The 18,453-nt window shown below is 60.4% G+C and overlaps 1 protein-coding gene across 4 annotated transcripts in view; it reads left to right on the top strand.

Annotated features, from left to right (window-relative positions):
- Positions 1-23: 23 nt before the first annotated feature.
- The window catches only part of ZNF638 (zinc finger protein 638), a 55,450-nt gene continuing 37,020 nt past the window's right edge, over positions 24-18,453 (top strand). The window contains exons 1-2 of one of the 4 annotated variants that reach the window (XM_040554969.1): positions 24-163; positions 14,470-16,087. In XM_040554969.1, coding sequence (XP_040410903.1) covers positions 57-163; positions 14,470-16,087 — 1,725 coding nt within the window. In that variant the 5' untranslated portion in view covers positions 24-56. Of the gene's footprint in view, positions 164-6,167; positions 6,199-8,577; positions 9,675-14,469; positions 16,088-18,453 lie in introns of those variants that run through there. The other 3 variants (XM_040554971.1, XM_040554973.1, XM_040554972.1) reach the window with 3 other exon arrangements.

Below are 18,453 nucleotides of genomic sequence, written 5' to 3'. Positions count from 1 at the left end.
GCCAAGCCCCTCTCGACGGCGCCGCCGCCCGCTTGCCCCCGTTGCTCCCCTCCGAGATGCCGGCGGCGGGCGGCGGAGGCTCCGCGCCCCGGCAGCGGGGGCCCGGGACCCCCCCGGTTCCCCTCCCGGTTCCCCTCCCGGTGCCCCTCGATCCGTTCCGGCGGTGAGTGGGAGGGGACCGGAACGACCCCGGAGCGGAGGGGGGGGGGAGGGGGGCAAATTCCGTCCCCGCTGCACGTCCCCGGGGGGTCCCGGGGGTTTACCGGGGGGTCCTGGTGGTATACCGGGGGGCACCGGGGGATGAGGTTTACCGGGAGGGGGGGGGGTGGGGGGGCTTGGGGACCCCCATAGGAACGGGTTTGCCCCGTGGGAGTCCACAACACCGGCTCCGGACCCCCCAGCCCCGTGCTGTGCCTGTCCCCGGTATCGTCCCCCGGTGCCCGGTGGTATCCCGGGGGGGCGGCACCGGAGGATGGGGTTTACCGGGGGGTGGGGGGGACCCCCGTGGGGACGGAGTCACCCCCTCCCGGGGTGCTCGCAGCACCGGACCCCCTGCCCCGTGCTGTGCCTGCCCCCGATACCGGCCCCCGGTATCATCCCCTGGTGCCCGGTAGGGGTCCCGCGGGGGGGCCGAGGTGCCACCCCCCCGAGGTGTCACCGGGGGCAGTCCCGGGGTGCCCGAGGGCTCCTTCTATGGCCGGGCGGCTGCTGCGGGGCGGTAAAAATAACCGCGGGGCCCCAACCGGGGCGGCACCGGGGCGCTGACACCGGGGGGTCCGCGGGTACCGGGCGTCCCCCGTCCCCCCCCGTGTCCCACCGGTGGGGCTTTGCTGCCGCGGCATCCGCCCCCCCCCCCCCCCCCCCATTTCTCCCCGCAGCCCCCTCGGTGCCGGCGTGAGCCCAGGGGGCCGGAGGGGCCCGTCCCCGCGCCGCGGGGTTACCGGCAGCCCCCCAAGGTCAGTGAAGGCCGGCGGGTGCCTGGCCGAGGCCCGGGAATGTCACCAATGGGACGGGGACACGGGGACACGGGGACGGCTCGCCCCGGCCCCAGCTGCAGCCGCAGGAATTTTAAATATAGCCCCCGGGGACGCCACGGGGACACCGGGGGGCCCCGTCCCGCGGGGGTGGCAGCCGGCAGCCCCCCGCGCCCCGTCCCCCGCCTGCCACCTCCTCCCGGTTCCCGCTTGGGGCCGCTGGCTCCGGCTTCGGGTGCGCCTCGCTCCTCTCTCCTCCCCGTCCCGCTGGGGTTTTGGGGTGGGTTTGCGGCGCTTTGGGGTCCGCCTGGGCCCCGTTTTGGGTTGGGACCCCACCACGCTCAGCGCTGGGTGCGGAGCGGGTCCCGAGCTGTTGGGCCCTTCCGAAATACCCCTTTTAGTCCCCAAACGTTGCCCTGCGCCTCTCCCGACTGCACCGAGCAGGATCAGGCCCTCGGCCCCAGCCGCTCCGCTCCCGGGGGGCACCCACCGGGCTATGGGGCACGCGGGGAGGGGGGCGCGGAGGCCGTTTGGGATCGCTGGGAGGAAATTTGGGCGTCCCTTGGAGCTGCTGGGCGGGCGATAATCCCGGCGCCCGGCTCTGCAGCGGCGTGGCCGTCGTCCAAGCCCTTTTGGGACGCGCACGAGCCGTCCTCCCCGGGCCGAAGCGGTGCCAGAGGTGGCACTCGGGGGCAGGACGTGGCACCCGAGCTGCTGGCGGCGTGTGGCTGGGCGGGCAGCGCCGGCACCGCGCCTCCCAGCGCTCCCAGTGCTCCCAGCGCTCCCAGCGCCCCCAGCGCTCCCAGCACCCGCCTGCTGGCACCAGCCGCCAGCCTCGCGCCCCTCCGCGGGCCACGCCGATGAGTTCATGCCGATGAATTGCTGCCGGGGGCAGCAGGTGCCGGGGCCCGTCCCGCGTCTCCTGTTGCAGCCACGGCCGTGCCCTGGGGTGCGGCAGGGGGCAGAGAGCGGAGCCCGGGGCTGGCCCCGTGGTGCTCGGGGCAGGAGCTTGGCCGCTCTGCGTGGGGAGGACGGGAAGAGGACGGGTGCCGCGTGCGGCAAAACCCAGCTGCAGCCCTGGGATAACCCCTGGGGGGGCTGTGGGCGGGCGGTTTGCTCCTCCCTGGGGGCAGCCGCCCCGCTTCCCGCTGTGACTGTGGAAGCGAGGTGAGCTCCCAGCGCTGGACTGATGCCCTGGCAGCATCAGCAACCCCCCCTCTGCCTGCTGCTGCCACCCGGCGCTGCTCGCACCCGGACCAGGCTTTTGTCTCCTCGCAACCCCAGATATCTCAGTTTATTCCCATTGCCTCGTTTGCACGCCTGGCTTCGCCTGTGCGGGCTGCGGGGCTGCTCCTGGGTGCCCTTTCTCCGGGCAGCACTGCTCGAGGCCCCAGGAAGGGTTCAGGATCCCTTGGCAGCCGCGCAGCCGCTGGCACGTCGCAGTTATCAAAACGCGGTGTGGCACGTCTCTTGCGAGACGTTTTGAGGCTCGGTACCCGAAGCAAGGCGAACATCTCCAGCAGGAGCCAGGGGGCAGGTGCGGCAGGAGCAGATCGAAGCGGATCCACCTCAGTCCCACGGATGATCCATCCCCGAGAGGCTGCGAGGCGCTGGCTCGGCCGTGCAGGATCCGTCCCGTCTGCGGCGCTCCCAGCTCAGAGGCACCATCTGCTGGGAAACCTCCCAGCCCGGAGCCACAGCTGCTGCGGGGCGGAGGAGCCAGCCGGGAACAGAGGAAGCGCATCTCCCCCAAAACAGGCTGTTTTTGCCCCAGAGATCGGGCCAGGGAAGCACCACCCCGCTGCTGGGGCCTGGAGCAGCAGCAGCACCCGTACAGAACCGGGCTCCCAGCCCCGTGGAGCTCCCCTCCCCAGGCTCACTCCTGCCAGTTTTCGGGAGGAGCGCTCCCGTGAGCTCCTTTTGCAGCCTTTTGGGTGGTTTTCAGTGGCGGGGGGAGTGCAGGGACCCGAGGAGGCTGCGGTGGGGTCCCCTCGACGTGGTCTCCCCCATCTGCTGGGGATTTTGCCACTCCGGTGTGCGTGGCATCGGCTCCTGCCAGCCTCCTTTTTGCTGTGGGTGCACCGCGGGTACTCCTGGCGGTGCAGGTGGTGGCCAGAGCTCAGTGAGCCCCAGCACCACCGTGCCCGGGCTGTGGTTATCCCACCCCGCTGCCCCCAGCCCTGGCTCTCAGCCCTTTCCCGCAAGGTGTGATGACGAACAGCCCACCTGCGGGCACACCGGTTGCCTCAGAGGGATCAGGCCTTGAGGGGAAGCCCCTGAATTCCTTGCACAGCCCCTGCAGGACAGCCAGAAGTAAAACCAATCGCTCCCGGTCCTGTCCCACGCTGCTGGTGTCAGCCCAGCGGCTGGAAAACACGGACACGGGGCCAGGCTTCGCCGTGTGGCGGTGACAGGAGAGCAGCTGGGAGCCGGAGGATTTTGTCCCCCTGCCAAATCCCGGCCTGACAGCAGGAGTGATCAAGGCAGCTTGGGGTTACGTGGAAAGGAGGGAGATTCCTCGTCGTGCTCGCACACGCGCACCCCTTATCTGTGCTTTCAGTGTTCAGAATGAGCTTTTATATGCTCGGCACCCGTGTCATCTCGCAGTTGAAGCGATCAAACCCACTTCCAAGGGTGAGGCCTGGGAAAACGTCCGCGCTGCCCTGAACTTGAGGTTATTCAGCATTATACGCACCTGCCTATTTGCAGGGGCAGCGTCTGAGACTTAGCTGTGGCCGGGACAGGGTCAGACTTGTCTGAAACTCCCACAAAGCCGTAAGACTTCTGTCCCTTTGCCTCCTGCACTTTGCATCTCACGAATTTTGCAGCAAGCAGAGCCCTGCGGGCCGCGGCGCCCCTGGCAGGAGCAGAGCTGCTGGGGACGCGGCCGGAGCTGGTGTCAGCACGCCAGGGGATGGCAGACAGGTTCGGGTTGTGTAAGCAGCCTACATGTTTACATTCCCAAAGGTCCCGGTGCTTATTTAATGTTACCCTCTTAATGATGCCTTTTAAGACCACGCTTCTGTAATTGCTACTGGATGTTGAGCAGAGGCTGTGGCTGTCAGCCAGGCCCAGCGTGCCTGGTGGCTGGCTGTGCACCCGCAGGGACGGGGCACCCCTCTGCAGACTGCTCCCCACACTCACCCCACACAACCAGGCACAGAAATCATCCTTTTCTGCTTGATTTCCTCTCATCACACCCCCTCTTGGTGCTTAATCCGTGCCTCCTCTCGCCCTGTTCCTCCCTGCAAAATCTCTTGGCCTCCCTCAGAGGAAAATCCCCTCAGCTAGGAAGGCTTTCAGGTGATGGAGGCGAAAAGAATTTGGCTCTCAGAGCCCTGCCTCCTTTGTGCTCGGAGCTCAGCGTGTTGTGACTCAAATTCAGTTTCTTATTTTTGGCTGTAATGTTTTACAGCTGTCACGGCAGCACCATCCACAGGAGCAGCACAGCAGTGCTGTGCAGGCGGAGCATTCATCTCATCTTTTGTTTATAAAGCATTTGACCCAAACGGTTCTTTCCCAGCAAGATGTTTCAGCCTCCCAGCAGGTTTTGGGCAGAATCTGCCTTTGGGAGGCTCCTAAAACCACAGACAACCCTGGCAGAGCCCAGCGGTCTCACCGTAAAAGCCGAACCTCTCTTCTAGTCGACAACCAATTTTCCCTCCCAGAGGACTTTCTCAGTGAGGACCATCGTGCTGGCCTGGGAATAGCAGAACAGACGCAGGCACATGTCAAGTAATTTAGCTGCAAATTCGATTCCCAAGCTTAGGAATTACGGCTTCCACCTCCCCCAAATGATGCCGTGTTTTTCCACCGCCTCGCTGTGCCGCGGTGGGAGTAAGGAATGCCTGTGGTCTGTAGAAGTCACGGGCTGCAGGGCTGGATGGCTCCAGGCGCGTTGCAAAAGCCAAGAACATTTGGAAGCCTGACCTTTAAAGGTTTACAAGCCTGATGTGCTGGAGAGGAACTGAACAGGTTTGGAGACAAAGACCAGCGAGCCATTTCTGTGTCAGCCCAGCTTTGTCAGGAAGCCCAGCGCCGGTGAATCATTCCCGGTGGCTGCACGCAAGGCTCCTGCGCTGTCCTAAACTCAGTGACGAGCCGGGTGGGTGGCTGCTGGCTGCCACATTTGAACCGTGCTGACACAGGCTCCATGTGAGCAGACAGTGTGGTTTTGGGCAGGGCTGGTCCCATGCCTGCTTCGTACCGTGTGTGCTTGGTTGGGTACGGTCCCCGTGACGCAGCAGCAGCGTTTCTGGCTGCCCCCGTGGTTAGGTTTGGCATCTGATGTGGTGTTTTTGGGATGTAACGTGGCAGATCTCGCAGGCACCCTGCCTCCTCAGAGCTGCCTGCGAAGCTCCGGGTGTGTGGGGAGCTCCCTGCGCCCAGACCTCACCGGGCTGCCCACAGCAGTGGACCCTTTTGGGCTGCGCGGTCAGCACCAAAGCTACAGGTTGTGGTCGGTTAATTGGGCTTGGTTAATTGTGTTTGGGTAATCGTGCTTGGCTAATTGCGCTTGGCAAACGATGCTTGGTTAATTATGTTTGGGGAAGCAAGCGTATTAGAGGCTCCAGCCTGCTCCCAACTACCAGGCATTGACGCTGCTGCTGCAAGAAGCAAGCACACAGCCCAGGGAGCCTGGGTGAGTCAGAGCCTCGGAGGCCTCAGGTTCTGTGCCCACATTTATTAGGAAAATAAGGTCAGGCGCTGGCGCCTCATCACACGCAGGGCACCTCGCGGACGCCTCACGACCGCTTGGCGCCGCCACCGCGCACTGAGATGGCGGCCGCCGCGTGCCGCTTAAATAGGGAGGAGTCCTCCCGGCATGCCCTGCGGCACCAACGGCAGGTTCCCCCCCCCTCCCGCGCTTGGCACATGCGCACTCCTCCTCAGGCTGCGGGAGCGCGGTCGCACATGCGCACTGCGGGCGCCGTGCCCTTACCGAGCGGCCGGCCCCTCCGCGGCCTCGTGTGCGCTGTGCGCATGCGTGCCCGAAGTAGCGGCCGCTCTCTGCGCCTGCGCAGAGTCTCAACGGTGGGGGGGGGGAGCGGTGCGCAGGCGCAGTGCGCAGTGCCCGCCGCTTCCCGGCCCGCGGTGCGTCCCCGGTGCGGCCCGGCCCGGCCCGGTGCGGCTCGGCCCGGCCCGGGGCGGCGGCGGGAGGAGCGGGGAGGAGCAGGGAGCGGCGCGGAGCCGAGCGGCGCGGCTGGGCTGCGGCCTGCCGGAGGTAGGCGCTCGGCCCCCGGCAGCCCCCGGGCTGAGGGGAGGCACAAAATGGCGGCGGGGGGGGGGCGGGGGGAGGACCGGGGTCGGTCAGGGCCTCCCGGGGTCTCCCGGGGCCTGCCCGAGGCGCCCCCAGGCGGGCGGCAGCGCCCCGGCGTTCGTCTGCTTGCGGCCGGGGTCCCGGCACGGCGGCTCCGTTGAGTTACCGGGCTCGGTAGCGCAGCCCGGGTTTATTTACCTCACGGGTGTTACCGGGGGAAGGGCTCCGGGCGGTGCGCTGCTGCCCTTCGCCTGCGCCCGCCCCGGTGGGGTGGGTTTCGGTGGGGGCTCAGGCCGCGAGCTGAGCCCCTACGGGCAGCGCTCTAAAATAAACCAAGGCGAAGCTGGCTTTGGGTTCGGGGACGGGGGCTGTGGTGTAAAAAGCGGCCCCTGAATGAGGGAACGCGCCTGCTGGGTAACAGAAGAGGTCGGTTTTCAGTGCCAGGTCCCTGGGGAGCCCAGACCGCAAGGTTCACGTCTTCTGGCACCGCGTGTCGAGGTGCTGGGAGCCAGCTTCACCAGTCCTCCTCTTGTGAGTGGTTTATTGGCCTTGAAGGAGATGAGAATTGCTTGGAACTGGTAAAAAGAGATGAAAAAACAACCAAATTCTTTCCATTTCAGGCACCAGTGTAATCCCTTATGTAGGAACCTCCAGATGTTTGGAGATCTAACTGTTTTTGAAGCTTAGACACGTCCTACTTCAGTGTGTGCGCCCAGTTACAGTAGAACATGCACCCAGCTACAATTCTAATACAGTAACGTAATACTGTTAAATTTTTAATTAATTTTCCTCAAGGGTCATTTAAAAAACTATCTAAACAAGTCATTAAAATCTACTGTGTTTTAAACCAATGTGGGCGATCGTTGTTTTCTTTTGTAGCCCGTTCCTGACAGCGAAACACGCGGCCAGCTTTGGGTTGTGTTCTGCCCCCGTACGGGATCGGTCGTTGGGCGTTTCAGATGTGAGGTCTCGGAGGTTGTGAGCTCTTGAAGAGGGTGGATATAGGAGTGAGGTAATTATTTTCCCTGTTGAAAAGGCGCTCCTCAAGGGCAGCGAGCATCTTTGATTGCTTTTTTGTCCGGATTTAAAAGAAAAATCCGCCAGAACTAACGGAACAGCCGTGCAGTTTTGAAGGGCGGAGGACATAAGGGACGAGGCTGATCTCTCTCCTTTTCCAACTCGTACAACAAGCGATACAACCAAGCGGTGTTTGTCCAGGGGTGGGGTTCCAAGCGGCTACAAACCCTGCTGCTCCCTGCTGTACGGCTGGATTGCTCTTCCTCCTTCTTTTTCCCCAAGTATCTTACCCTTTGCGTTGGGGCTGAGTTCAGTGGACCTAACGTACCCACGCTAACGTACGCAGAAGAGCTCCACGTTTTGGTAAGAGCCGGGGAGAACGCTGGAACGTTTTCCCAGTGTTTCAGATTTAAAGGTAAATAAAATATCTCCTTATTTCTTTGCCATCAAGTTAATTATTTTGTGTGGGGAGGTTTTTAAAAAAGAAGGTCTAGGCAGAAGTGTTCCAGTTTGCTCTGTGTCTAGGGGACTCCACGTCAGGTGTGCAGAGCTCCGTGTGCCTCGGAGCTGGTGCACGTGCGTCAGTGTCTGTGCAGAGAAAACAGCGTGCAGGGGTTGTGGTGCTCGGAAGTTTGATGTAGAAAGTAAGAAATTCCCAAAGGCCAGCACTTTTCTGCTGCTAATATTCAATAAAGGTGCTGAAACGACCTTTGTTTTTGGCTTCTTTTAAGAATTAAACCTTGCGCAGATTTATTTATTTAATTTTTTGGCCGTATGTGAGCTTGGTGCACTGAACCTGAGGAAGGCTGGGACGGAGCCTTTTGGGCAGGTTTCAGCGAGCGGTGCTGGGTGCGGCCGGGCTGCGGCTCCTCGTGGGCTTCCCGTGGCCTTCCCGTGGCCGCTGTTCGGAGCCTGGCTGTGCGCGAGCCTGCCTGCGGGGGCTGACCGGGAAACGCCTTGGCTTTGCTGGTGCTTTTTTCCCCCTCTTTCCTTCACCTCCTAGACCGCTTTTCTCTTCTGGCCCCCGTGGCCGGGGCCCACGCAGTCCTGTTGGTCGCCCGGTGGGGGGCAACGGTGGATTTGGCCGGAGCAGGCTGGGCTGAACCGCCGGCTCTTCGGCTGCTGCTTGCTGGGGCTTGCTAGTGGCTGTCGGAGCCGTCGCTGTTTGCCTTGGTGCCTGGCTGGGCCCGGGAAGGCTCTGACAAAAGCCGTGCCCGGCGTTTATCTCGGCGCCACCCTCCCCCAGCGCTGGGGGAAGCACCTCGTGCAGGCGGCTGCACCTTCCCCCCCCCAGCTGGGCCCGGGGACAGGCCCTGCCAGCCTTCTTCCAGCCGCCCCTCGGCTTTTCGAACATCCAGGTGTAGCTGAAGGGTTCGCCCCGGTGCCGAGCCTGGTTGGCATCTTGTTCCTGCCGGTGCCGGCAGCGCCTCCGCCACATCCCGCTGGGCCCAGCGGTGCAGGTTCGGCTCCCAGCGGATCCTCCGCCCTCCGGCCGGCCGGGGATGCGCGGCAACGTGCCCCGAGGCAGCCGGCTCCTGGGTGGCACGGTGCGCGGGAGGGCTCGGGCAGGAGCCCCGAGAGGTTTTTCACCTCCTTCGGCCCGGGAGGCGCCGCCAGAAGAGGCGTGGGATCGGCTGAGGGGGCAGAGCACCCGGCGGGGGGTGCCTTGTCTCTGCCAAAAAGAGGGCACGGCTCCTGACAGGACGCCGACAGCGTCGTGTGGGGCAACAGAGCGGAGGGGGTGTTTGAGGAGGGAAAGGGATAACCGGGATCCTCTGGAAGGCTGCTCTTGGCGCGAGACTGCGAGACCAGGGGGCCTGCACGAGGGGTCCGGCTCCGGAGGCTGGAGGGGAAGGGTGGGTGGGTGTCGTCACGTCCCTGCGGGTCTGCCACGGCCTCGCCAGGTGAAAAGGAAGGAGCAGCGGCTTTCCTGGCGTTGTCGGTGTCTGGAGAGCTCGCGTCCCGGGACACGACCAGCTCGTGAGCCCTCTCCGTTGCGTAAGCCCCCAGGGAGCTGGTTCAGGCGGCCTCGCGGCTCGTGGCCCGGCAGGAGATGGGTCGTGCCCTCGGCCGGGGCAGGCGGCGCAGCCTCCCGGGGGGGTTTCGTCAGCGAGCTGCGTTAGTGAGCGCTGTGGGGTCTGGCTGGGGCAGCGTTCGGGGTGCTCGCCGCCGCGGCTCGGGGCTGCGCGACGGTCACGGGGAAGTGCTTGGTGGCCTCAGGGCTCTCCTCCCAGCTGGGGGTGGCCAGGAGGCTGGGAGGGGACAGCCGGCGCAGCCAACCCGGCAGCCGAGGGCCGCAACTACCGCGGAACAGCTCGGCCATAAAAAGCGGGGCAGGGGGGCACGGAGCAGGGGCTGGTTTGTGGCTGCCGAGGTCGGGTGCGCTAGAGCCCGGCTGAGCGGCCGCCTTCCCGCGGCGGGAGGTGAGTGAGTGCTGTCGTTCTGCTGGTGTTTGTTTCCCTCGCTTACCCCTGCCTGCTGGCCTGGGGCTAGCTCCTTGTGTGCTCCAGGTGCCCTCCTCCCGATCGGGATTGCTGCAGCCGGCCGCGGGGCGCACCCCGGGGGCGCTCGTTTCAATCCCGTGTGTTCTGGGTGACCGGGGCTGCGCGGCGGTGGCGCCGTGGGCAGCGCGGGAGCTGCTCCCTGGCACCGGATTCACCCTGGGGGCGAGGACAGACGCTGTGAGCGCGGGAGGGGGGGCGTCAAGTTGGGGCTCGTGCGGGAGGAGCGAGAACACCACGACTGACCGGAGCTGGGGCAGGCTGCCGGCAGGCTTGGTTCCCGGTGCTGCCGAAGAGGAAAACGCAGAGGCGGGGGTGGGTTTCAGGTTTGAGGCGCCTCAGGTTTCCGCAGCCTGTTCCCGACTGCGTTTGGGAGGACCTGTGTTAGGGCACAGGTTGGACTCGGTGACCTCGGAGGTCTCTTCCGACCCGGATTCTGTTAGTTCCGTGTGCTCCTTGGTGTGCTCCTTGGTGTTCCTGTTTGCTCCTTGGTGTTCCTAGTCCTGTTAGTTCCGTTTGCTCCTTGGTGGGTGTGTGTCGGTGCCGCCTGGGTGCGACAGGCAGCGTGTCGCAGAGCCGCGTTCCTGGCAGGGCGCAGCAGCCGTTTCAGCAAGGGTTCGTGGCTCTGCAGCAAAGCGAGCAACAAAAGCAGAGTTCGGTCTTTGGGCCGTTACCGTGCCTGCGGTCGGTTCGGTGTTTCTAGGGCAGCAGAGTGACCTGGGCCAAACTCGAATTTCTCACGGTTGGGGTTTGTTTGCTCCGATGCAGCTGGGCCGGCAGAGACGGAGGGTTCCAGCTGAGACGCAGTTCGTGTGGCGCTCAGCGTGCTGCTGGGCGCGCTTGCACGGGGATCGGGGCGTCGCTTTCGTTTGTTTTCCCTCCGGTGCTGGCTCCCCGCTACCCCGCGCGCCGCGCGTCACGGTCTGATTGCGGGGAGCAGGACCCGCTCCGGGGCTGCCCGGCAGGGAGTTCACGCGGGCGCGTGCCGCTCCAGCCGTGCGGGACGCCGCGCTCGGCACCGCCTGCCCGCGGGAGGTGGCGACCGAGCGGCCACCTTTGCTCTGCCCCGCTTCGCTTCTCGCGTCTGTCCCGCGCCGTCGCCTCTCGCTTCCGCTCTTCCTCTCACGCCGCGGGGCGAGCGCGTGGGCGCTCGGCTGCTTGCCGGGGTCAGCTCCCGCCGTGCTTCCAGCGCCCCGCTGCTGGGGCGGGCGGGCGGCCCCCTGCTGCTCTGCCCCTGCGTGCCCTGGGAGCGCTGGCGGGGGCGAGGCTCTGCTGGGCGGCGGTGGCTGCCTCTGCGCTGTGCCCGGGTTCCCAGCCTGCCGAGATGTGCTCTGCGCCGCTCTGTAGCTAGCGCGTAGCCAGGAAATTCCGTGCCATTTACAGAGACAAAGCAGCAGAAAACCGTCCTTTCAGGGATTGTGCTAGGCTGAATCTCCTGATAAAGCCTCTCTTGTGGCTAGAGGGGAGAGCAGCTTCCGTTCTTCGGGAGGTCCCACCGCCAAACCTGCAGCTCCGGCCTCGCGTTGTCTGCGATTGATTTTTGTGTTGCGCGGCTCGGCTGGCCTGGAGGTGTTTCCGCTGTCCACAGCTGAGCCCTGAAACGGCGTAAAGATGGATGGCCCTTTTTTTTGTTTTCCGCTTTTGACACTAAGAGCTTGACCTCGGCAGCATTGCAGGAATTGCAGCGGTGCTGCATTTCCCTTTTTCTTCCTCTCTCTGTGCCGGATCTCCTGCTCGGCAGCGCTGCTGGTACGTGCCTCCGGCTGGTGCGCCCCGCACACCGGCAGTGCAGTTTTCTGCCTCTCGTCACCGGCTTGACTCCAGGTTGGTTTAGTAAATTGTCGCCTTCGTTAACGTCCCTGCCTGGTTCGCTTCGCTTGGGCGGCTTTAGCCACGCACAGAGAGTCTGCGAGCAGGCTGGAGAGCTAAAAAAGGGAAGCGGTGAGTTATTGCTGAACGTGCGCCGAGGCTGGTGAGGTGGAACAGGGCGCTGCTGGGCTCGTGCCTGCTGCTGCCCCGGGAAGGGCTCCTCGCCCGGAAGGTTGCTTCCGGTGTGGTTTTGTTTCGGAGGCTAAGGTAGCGGGTCCGGGGTTAGCAAGCCCCGAGCAGCGTGCAGGATTTTGCGTGTTGCTTCGGAGAAAAGTCTCGTTTTCACCATCTTGCTCGGTTAGCGCCTCGGATAAACCGACGTTACGACCCCTAGCACAGCGCCGAGTGAAGAAAGCTGCGGGGCCGGGAAGGAAGGAGGTTAACTTACGGCACGGTGCCGGTCACTGTCAGCGTGCTGCCTGCTGCCAGGTGCTGGTCGCTGTCAGGCGTGCCGTTGGACCTCCGGTCTGGTACACTCAGCAAGGCCACTCGTACGCTTTTAGTATGCTAAGCGAAGGGCCCCCGTCATTTCGGAGTACTGTTGCTGAAACGAAGTTGGAAGAGGTTGTTCTCGAGTTGAGTTGTAGAATGCTCGCTGAAAAGCAGACTAAGCTCAAGCTGTTTTGCTTTGAAATGTTTTGTTGCAGTAGTGCGCTACGGGGCGAAGCGAGCCTGCGCCCATTTCCCCGCTGCGCGCAGCCCTGTGCCTTAGGAGTTTTCTGGAGCGATAACTTTAAAAATTGTCCCAAAGCAGAAGCCACCTCCTCCCGGCATTTGCTGCCGGACTGGCCGTGCGTTATAGCAGTTGGCTTTTCCTACCTGCCGCTTCCCAGATCCTCGTTTGTGCCTCGGTTAGTTGCCTGCTGAGGGCCGGGAGGTGCGTGGAGCCACGTCACGCTGCGAGGTAGCGGCGTGGGAGCGCGCCGGGGCTGAAGTCCGCAGCGCCTGGAAGTGGCAGTGACGGGAATTCCGTTCTCATGAGCTCCCGGACATCTCCCCTGGGAGCCTCCCGACCCACCGAATTCAGGTTCAGTTTGCAAAGCTGCACGTTTATTTTTAAAATGTTCCCTGCCGATGTATTCATCCTTGTTCTGGGTGGCTCTGATGTTGTTCTCTCCAACCGCTTTCCAAATTAATTTGCTGAGAGGTTGTTTTGCTCTTGCCCCGCAGTGACGGGAGTTCCAGAGGAGAGCAAACTGAAAGGCAGGAGATGACTTCGGGGTTGTTTGCGTAATGCTCTGTTTTGAAATGGTCTCAAACGGACTTGGCGGGCCAGGCAGCTGCCACTGAACTGCGGTGTAGTTCGCTGCGGGAGGGGGAAGATTTGGTAAGGAGTGCGGGATGAGAGGCCCCAGCTCTGGGGTTGCTGTCTGGTGGGGGTGGGCTCCTTCACGTGTTTTGTGGTGGAGAGGGGATGTAGTTAATGGTCCTGTAGCTGCTGTTTCTTCGTGGACTGACTTCAGGTTTTCCTTGGTTGAAATGAAACAGCGGGATGGAGCGTAAAACAGTCAACGTACGGATAGGAACAGGTCGCAGGAATTCATCCTCAGAACGTGAAACTTGCTGCTCGTACGTGGCTCACCTCTCCCAGCCTACAGCTACGTGCGGGTTTTGAGTTGGGCTTCTCAAACTCCGCACCTGCCGTCCTTGCGGAGAGCGGTCCTGAGAGAGGCGCCCCCGTTCACTGGGAAAACTTCTCTCAGGAGTCAGCTCAGGGCAGGTCTCGCACCAAGGCCCGTGGAGGAGGTGGTGTTGGCGACACCAGGGCCTCGACGCAGAGCGTGGGGTCAGGGGTGGCTGCGCCCGCGTGCCCGGTGCTCTTCTGCTTAGTGAAGAGCTGCTGGTGGAAGTCGAACCGAGCGCGCTGCTGCAAGGCAGCGGGTTAGCCAGGGCTGGGGGGCTGCACGCTGACGAGGGCTGGAGCGAGGGCTTCTTGGGGTCGATTCTGCAGTTCGGGGGGCTGTGAACGCAGGCAGAACCGGCAGGTGAGGCACCTGCTGCTGATGCGCGTGCGTCCGGAAGGCAAAGCCCTGCGGTATGCCAGCTTCTGTTAGACTGGCGTCGCTTTGTCCTGCGCTCCCTGCTTTTGTACGTGCTTTACTGCTTTACAGGATCGAGTCCTCGGTGCTTCCAGCTGAAATAAAAGGTGGTGGTTCCCATTGCCACCCTGCTGGTTTTATTCTCGAGCGTAGCTTCAGTTCTGAAACGACCCTGCACCTTTTCCTTTCGAGTTGTTTCGGTATAAGATCGTGCCTTTAACATCTGCGAAATGGAAATCTTCCAGACGCAGAACTCAGACGCTGTCACACCCGTTGAATGCTTGCAGGATATTGTAGTTTGCCCGTGGGGATCGCTGTGGGAGTGTCCCCCTGAACGCTGTTCTGCTGTCTTCAGCTTGATCCCACAATAACCAGACGCCCAAGCTGTAACCGCTTTGAATTCTCCACATAACGATTTCACTTACAAGTCATACTTGGTAAACATTTGGAGAGGGTTTTGATACTTTGGCTTACTGCTGCTAACGTAGCTCCAAATTTAAATAAATGCAAACTGTGCTGAACTGCGGTGTCAAGTCTTAGACAATGCCGTTGAAAGAATGTCCTCGCTGGGTACGTTATCTGTGACGTGGAACTCCTTGGGTACAGCTCGTTTGCTTAACAGCTGTCTGTTGGGTAAGTGTGCAGCAAAAGGTTTTGTGCAACAGGATTTCGCATTCAAAAAGTACCCCTTAAAGTGTCATTAAAGTGCTGTCGCGTGAGTTCCCTTGCTTTTCTCCCTGGTTATAGAACCCGCTGCGTGAAGCAGGTGAAAAGATGAAACAATCTAATACTTGTCTTTTAACTTTCAGCTTTGTGTTGTTCTTGGAAAGTTTCGCACCACTTGTGAATTCCTTGAACCTTGGCATTGCGAGCCCACTTCTGTTGGGCCCTCCTCCTTTACAGCTTGCCCAAATTAAGACGCAGTTGGCTCTCCAGCAATTGACCTCAGTTGCTACCGGCCGCTCCGCACCTCCTTATGCTTGGTTCAATCAGGCATTTCTGAAAAGCGCCATGTTCAGCCCTCGAGGAGCGCTGCCTCAGAGGCCGAGAGGACCCAATCCGTCCGGCGCAAAGCCTCCGGGATCCTTTAGGGGAGGAGGCGCAGCGGGTCTGCAGAGAAAGCCTGCGCCGGGGACGCCTCAGGGAGCGGCGCAGAGATTTTCGGGACAGGAAAGCTTCCAGTGGACGGGCTCGCAGAGGATAAACGTTCGGGTGACTCTGCACAGGGCTGATCCAAGGCAGGTAAAGGTGAAGACGAACCTCCACCAGGAGCAGAAGGGAGAGGCGCGCACCAGTCGCTGGGATAGTAACCCCTGCTCGGCTGGGGCCGCCGCGCAGAAGCCGCCCCCCCCAGCCCGCGTCCCGGAGCAGAGTACGAACGCCCAGAACCGCTACACGCCCGAGAGCGCGTCCAGTATTCTGGCGAGCTTTGGGCTCTCCAATGAAGACTTGGAGGAACTCAGTCGCTACCCAGACGACCAGCTGACGCCCGAAAACATGCCCCTCATCCTGAGAGAAATACGGATCCGTAAGATGGGTCATTCTTTATCGGGTCTGCATCCTCCGAGCCGAGGAGAAGAAACGATGGGCGGAACGAGCGGTGCAGCGGTCAAGGGTAAAGTGATTGATTATGGGCACGCGAGCAAATACGGTTACACCGAAGATCCCCTCGAAGTGCGTGCTTACAATACCGAAGGACTGAACGAGGACCCCCTCGAATCACGCGTCTATAACCCTGAAGCGTCGGGTGGGGAGAACAGGGAAGACTTCCAGCGAGAGCAGAACGTGGCGATGGGCGTCCCGCCACCCGGCGTGACGTGTAACCCGGTGTTCCCGGTTCAGGATTTAATGAAGCCGGCGGGTTTCCAGAACGACTCCTCAAATTCGCGATCGTTTTTTCCGGCTGAGGCTACGGGCAAGGTGTCCGGCTTGTGCGCGGCGCCCGCTGGGCTCCCCGTGGTGAAGCCGGTGTCGCAGCCCGCGGGGCCGCCCGTCATGCCGCCCCTGATGCCGCCCCTGATGCCGCCCCTGGCGCAGCCTCTGATGCCGCCCGTCATGCCGCCCCTCGTCCAGCCGCCCGTGACCCAGCACGCGATGCCGCCTCTGGCCCAGCCGCCCTTTTCGGCCGAGCTTCTCGCAGCCGTAAGCCAGCATGAAAGAATTCAGCACGAGTCTGGGACGAGCCAGCCGGCCGCGCAGAGCGGCTCGGCGGCGGGACAGAAGCCCTTCCAGCCGCAGGCCGAGGGGCCCCTTAAGTCTCCTTTTGGCATTGTGAAAGCGTCGTGGCTCCCGGTGTTTCTGCAGTCCGATGCCCAGAAGATAAAAAGACTGCCCACGCCGTCAATGATGAATGACTACTATGCTACGTCTCCGAGAATATTCCCCCATATGTGTTCTCTCTGTAACATAGAATGCACTCATATGAAGGTGAGTGTCTTTCAAAGATTATTGCCTAAGTTGTACTCAGCACCTTACCTGCTGCACTGTTTCATGAACTAATTTTTTATCGTGCATTAAATGAATTGTGATGCTGTTCGCCAGTTTAAGTGCTTATGTGCTAATTGCAAACTGCTAGAAACCAGGCTAGTAAATCATTGTAACTTTGCTGCACAGCGTGTTCTCTCTCAAACTGCGTTTCAGAATGGCCGTGCACATTATTATTATTTCTTTTAATGCTGAAAATGATTTACGCCTTCTGCGATGGATTTTAAGTGACAGGGCAAACCCTTTACCAGGAGGGTCAAATACATCATCTGGGTGACTAAAACGCGTGCAGAAATTGTGTGCTGGATCTCAGCAGGGTGGCTGAGATGTTCTTGTATGCAGCCCCACTCCCGCGAAGTCTGCGTTAAAACAAAGCAGCCTATTTATCTGCAAAAATGTAATCTTCCAAATGTGGTCTGTGTGACATTGGCTATTCCAGAGACTGAAGGCCAGCTCTGACGAGTACACAAAATGCTTTCATTCATCCGACCTAGCGTTCGGTTATGAAGCAAGTAGCAGTTCCAGCTCCCGACAGAAGGAACTGGGGAATATTGGGAGAGAGAAAATCCCGAAAGCTGTAGATTTTTCGTGAAAGTCCTAAGCTGGATATGTCAAAAATACAGGAGATTGTAATTTAAAATGAAATGGTTTGTTTTTAGTTTAATGTTTAAAGACTAAATAGTCTTCAACAAGCACGGGAAGCCTGTGGGGGACTACTCTCCGCAGTTTGGCAGAACCATGCAGGACTGCAGGCCCTATTTGTGCTGCGTATTAAAAAAGGGAGCGGACAATTAAGATGGAGACAGCTGTATTGGGGACTTCAGAGTAAAAATAAATGTTCGAGCACTTTCACATTGGAAGCGCTGGCGGCCAGGAAGAAATGCAGCTGCTCGGGCAGATTACAAAACTTAAAGGGAAGCTTGATTTGAGATTAAAATGTCTAAAATTGGACAGGGCAACAAATTTGCGTTTGTGTTCATAATTGGGCACAGTACTTTGGAAAAGTGCGATCTGTTTAAATGTGAATTGTTTAGTAGCTTGCTTACTGGTTCTTGCTAAAACCCAGTAAATGTTTTTACTAAAAACTTACTGACAAATCAGCTCGTTTTCTGGGGGGAGACTTAGATCTGTAACTCCCCTTTTTAATGGCACTCAGTGTAGCGTGTGTTCTCCAGGCTCCCTGAGCCGACTGCACCATTTCTCCTTGTCACGACAGCTTCTAGCTCCAGCATACGGTAACTCGATTCTGAATATTTTTAGTAATGTACACGAGCTGCGGAGTACGCAGTACGTACCGGTTTGGGACAAGTCACATTCGAACAACGATGCTTCAAAATAACAAGGTGAATTAGTGTTTTTTTTTTTTTTCCGTACTGCAAAAAAATAAAAGTCTGTTTGAGAAATGTTAGCGTTGTACATCTGTGAATTCTAAAGAATGAAAAAGTCCTCCCGCGTTCAGTTTTACGGTTTGGGTTTACAAATAAAGCTGCTGTCCGCTGTGTGTCAGTTACGTGGTTAGAGGTGACCTTAGACGTTCAGTTTTGCCTTTACACTTGCGCTGGGTGTTGCAGAGGAAGCGATGAAGAAGCCCCTTGGAACCGGAAGATGAGCGATGGTGAAGCGATGGAGCAGAAACGTACAGCCTCGCGTGGCGTGAGCTGTGCTAGGACGGGGGTGTTCCACGGGGGACAGAGGTACTTTGCCACGATGTCCTCAAAGGTTAGCTCAAAAAGAACAGGATAAATTCACAGAGGCTGTCCTCCGAGGGCCGTGCCTCTGACGGCTCCAGAAGTCCCGGCCTGCAGCCGCCCGTACGCGGGAGGTGGGTTCTGGGCAGGTGGCTCCGCCGTGCCTGCTCCTCCTGCCGGCCGCTGCCGCGAGCCCTGCGAGAAGAGGCACTCGGTGAGCGAGGCTGCCTTTGGGCTCGTCTCCCCAGCACACCTTGAGGGGAACCTGCGTCTTCAGGAGCTGTTCTGGGCCGGAATGGTGAGGCACGGGGACTGCCCAGCTGTGGCAGGCGGTTTGGGAACGCTGCATTACAAACAGATGCCTTTGTACAGCGGCAAATCGGAAGGATTGGGCGTCTTCGGGAAGGAAGGAGACGAGCGAAGAGGATAGCTTGAAACAAGGGTGGATGGCGGGTTACGAAGAGGATGAAAGATGAAGAAAACCTTCACTTTATCCAACACTTGAAGGGACTGAACATCTGAAAACCAAAGTTTGTGGTGTTAAGATAATGGATTTCACAGAGTGTTCATGTGATGCGCTGTCTTTTTTTTTTTTTGTAGATTCTTTTAATCCAGCCTTGT

This window comes from Cygnus olor, chromosome 4, assembly GCF_009769625.2.
Source record: "Cygnus olor isolate bCygOlo1 chromosome 4, bCygOlo1.pri.v2, whole genome shotgun sequence".
NCBI classification, from domain to species: Eukaryota; Metazoa; Chordata; class Aves; order Anseriformes; family Anatidae; genus Cygnus; species Cygnus olor.
This window is presented reverse-complemented; position numbering and strand designations above follow the sequence as displayed.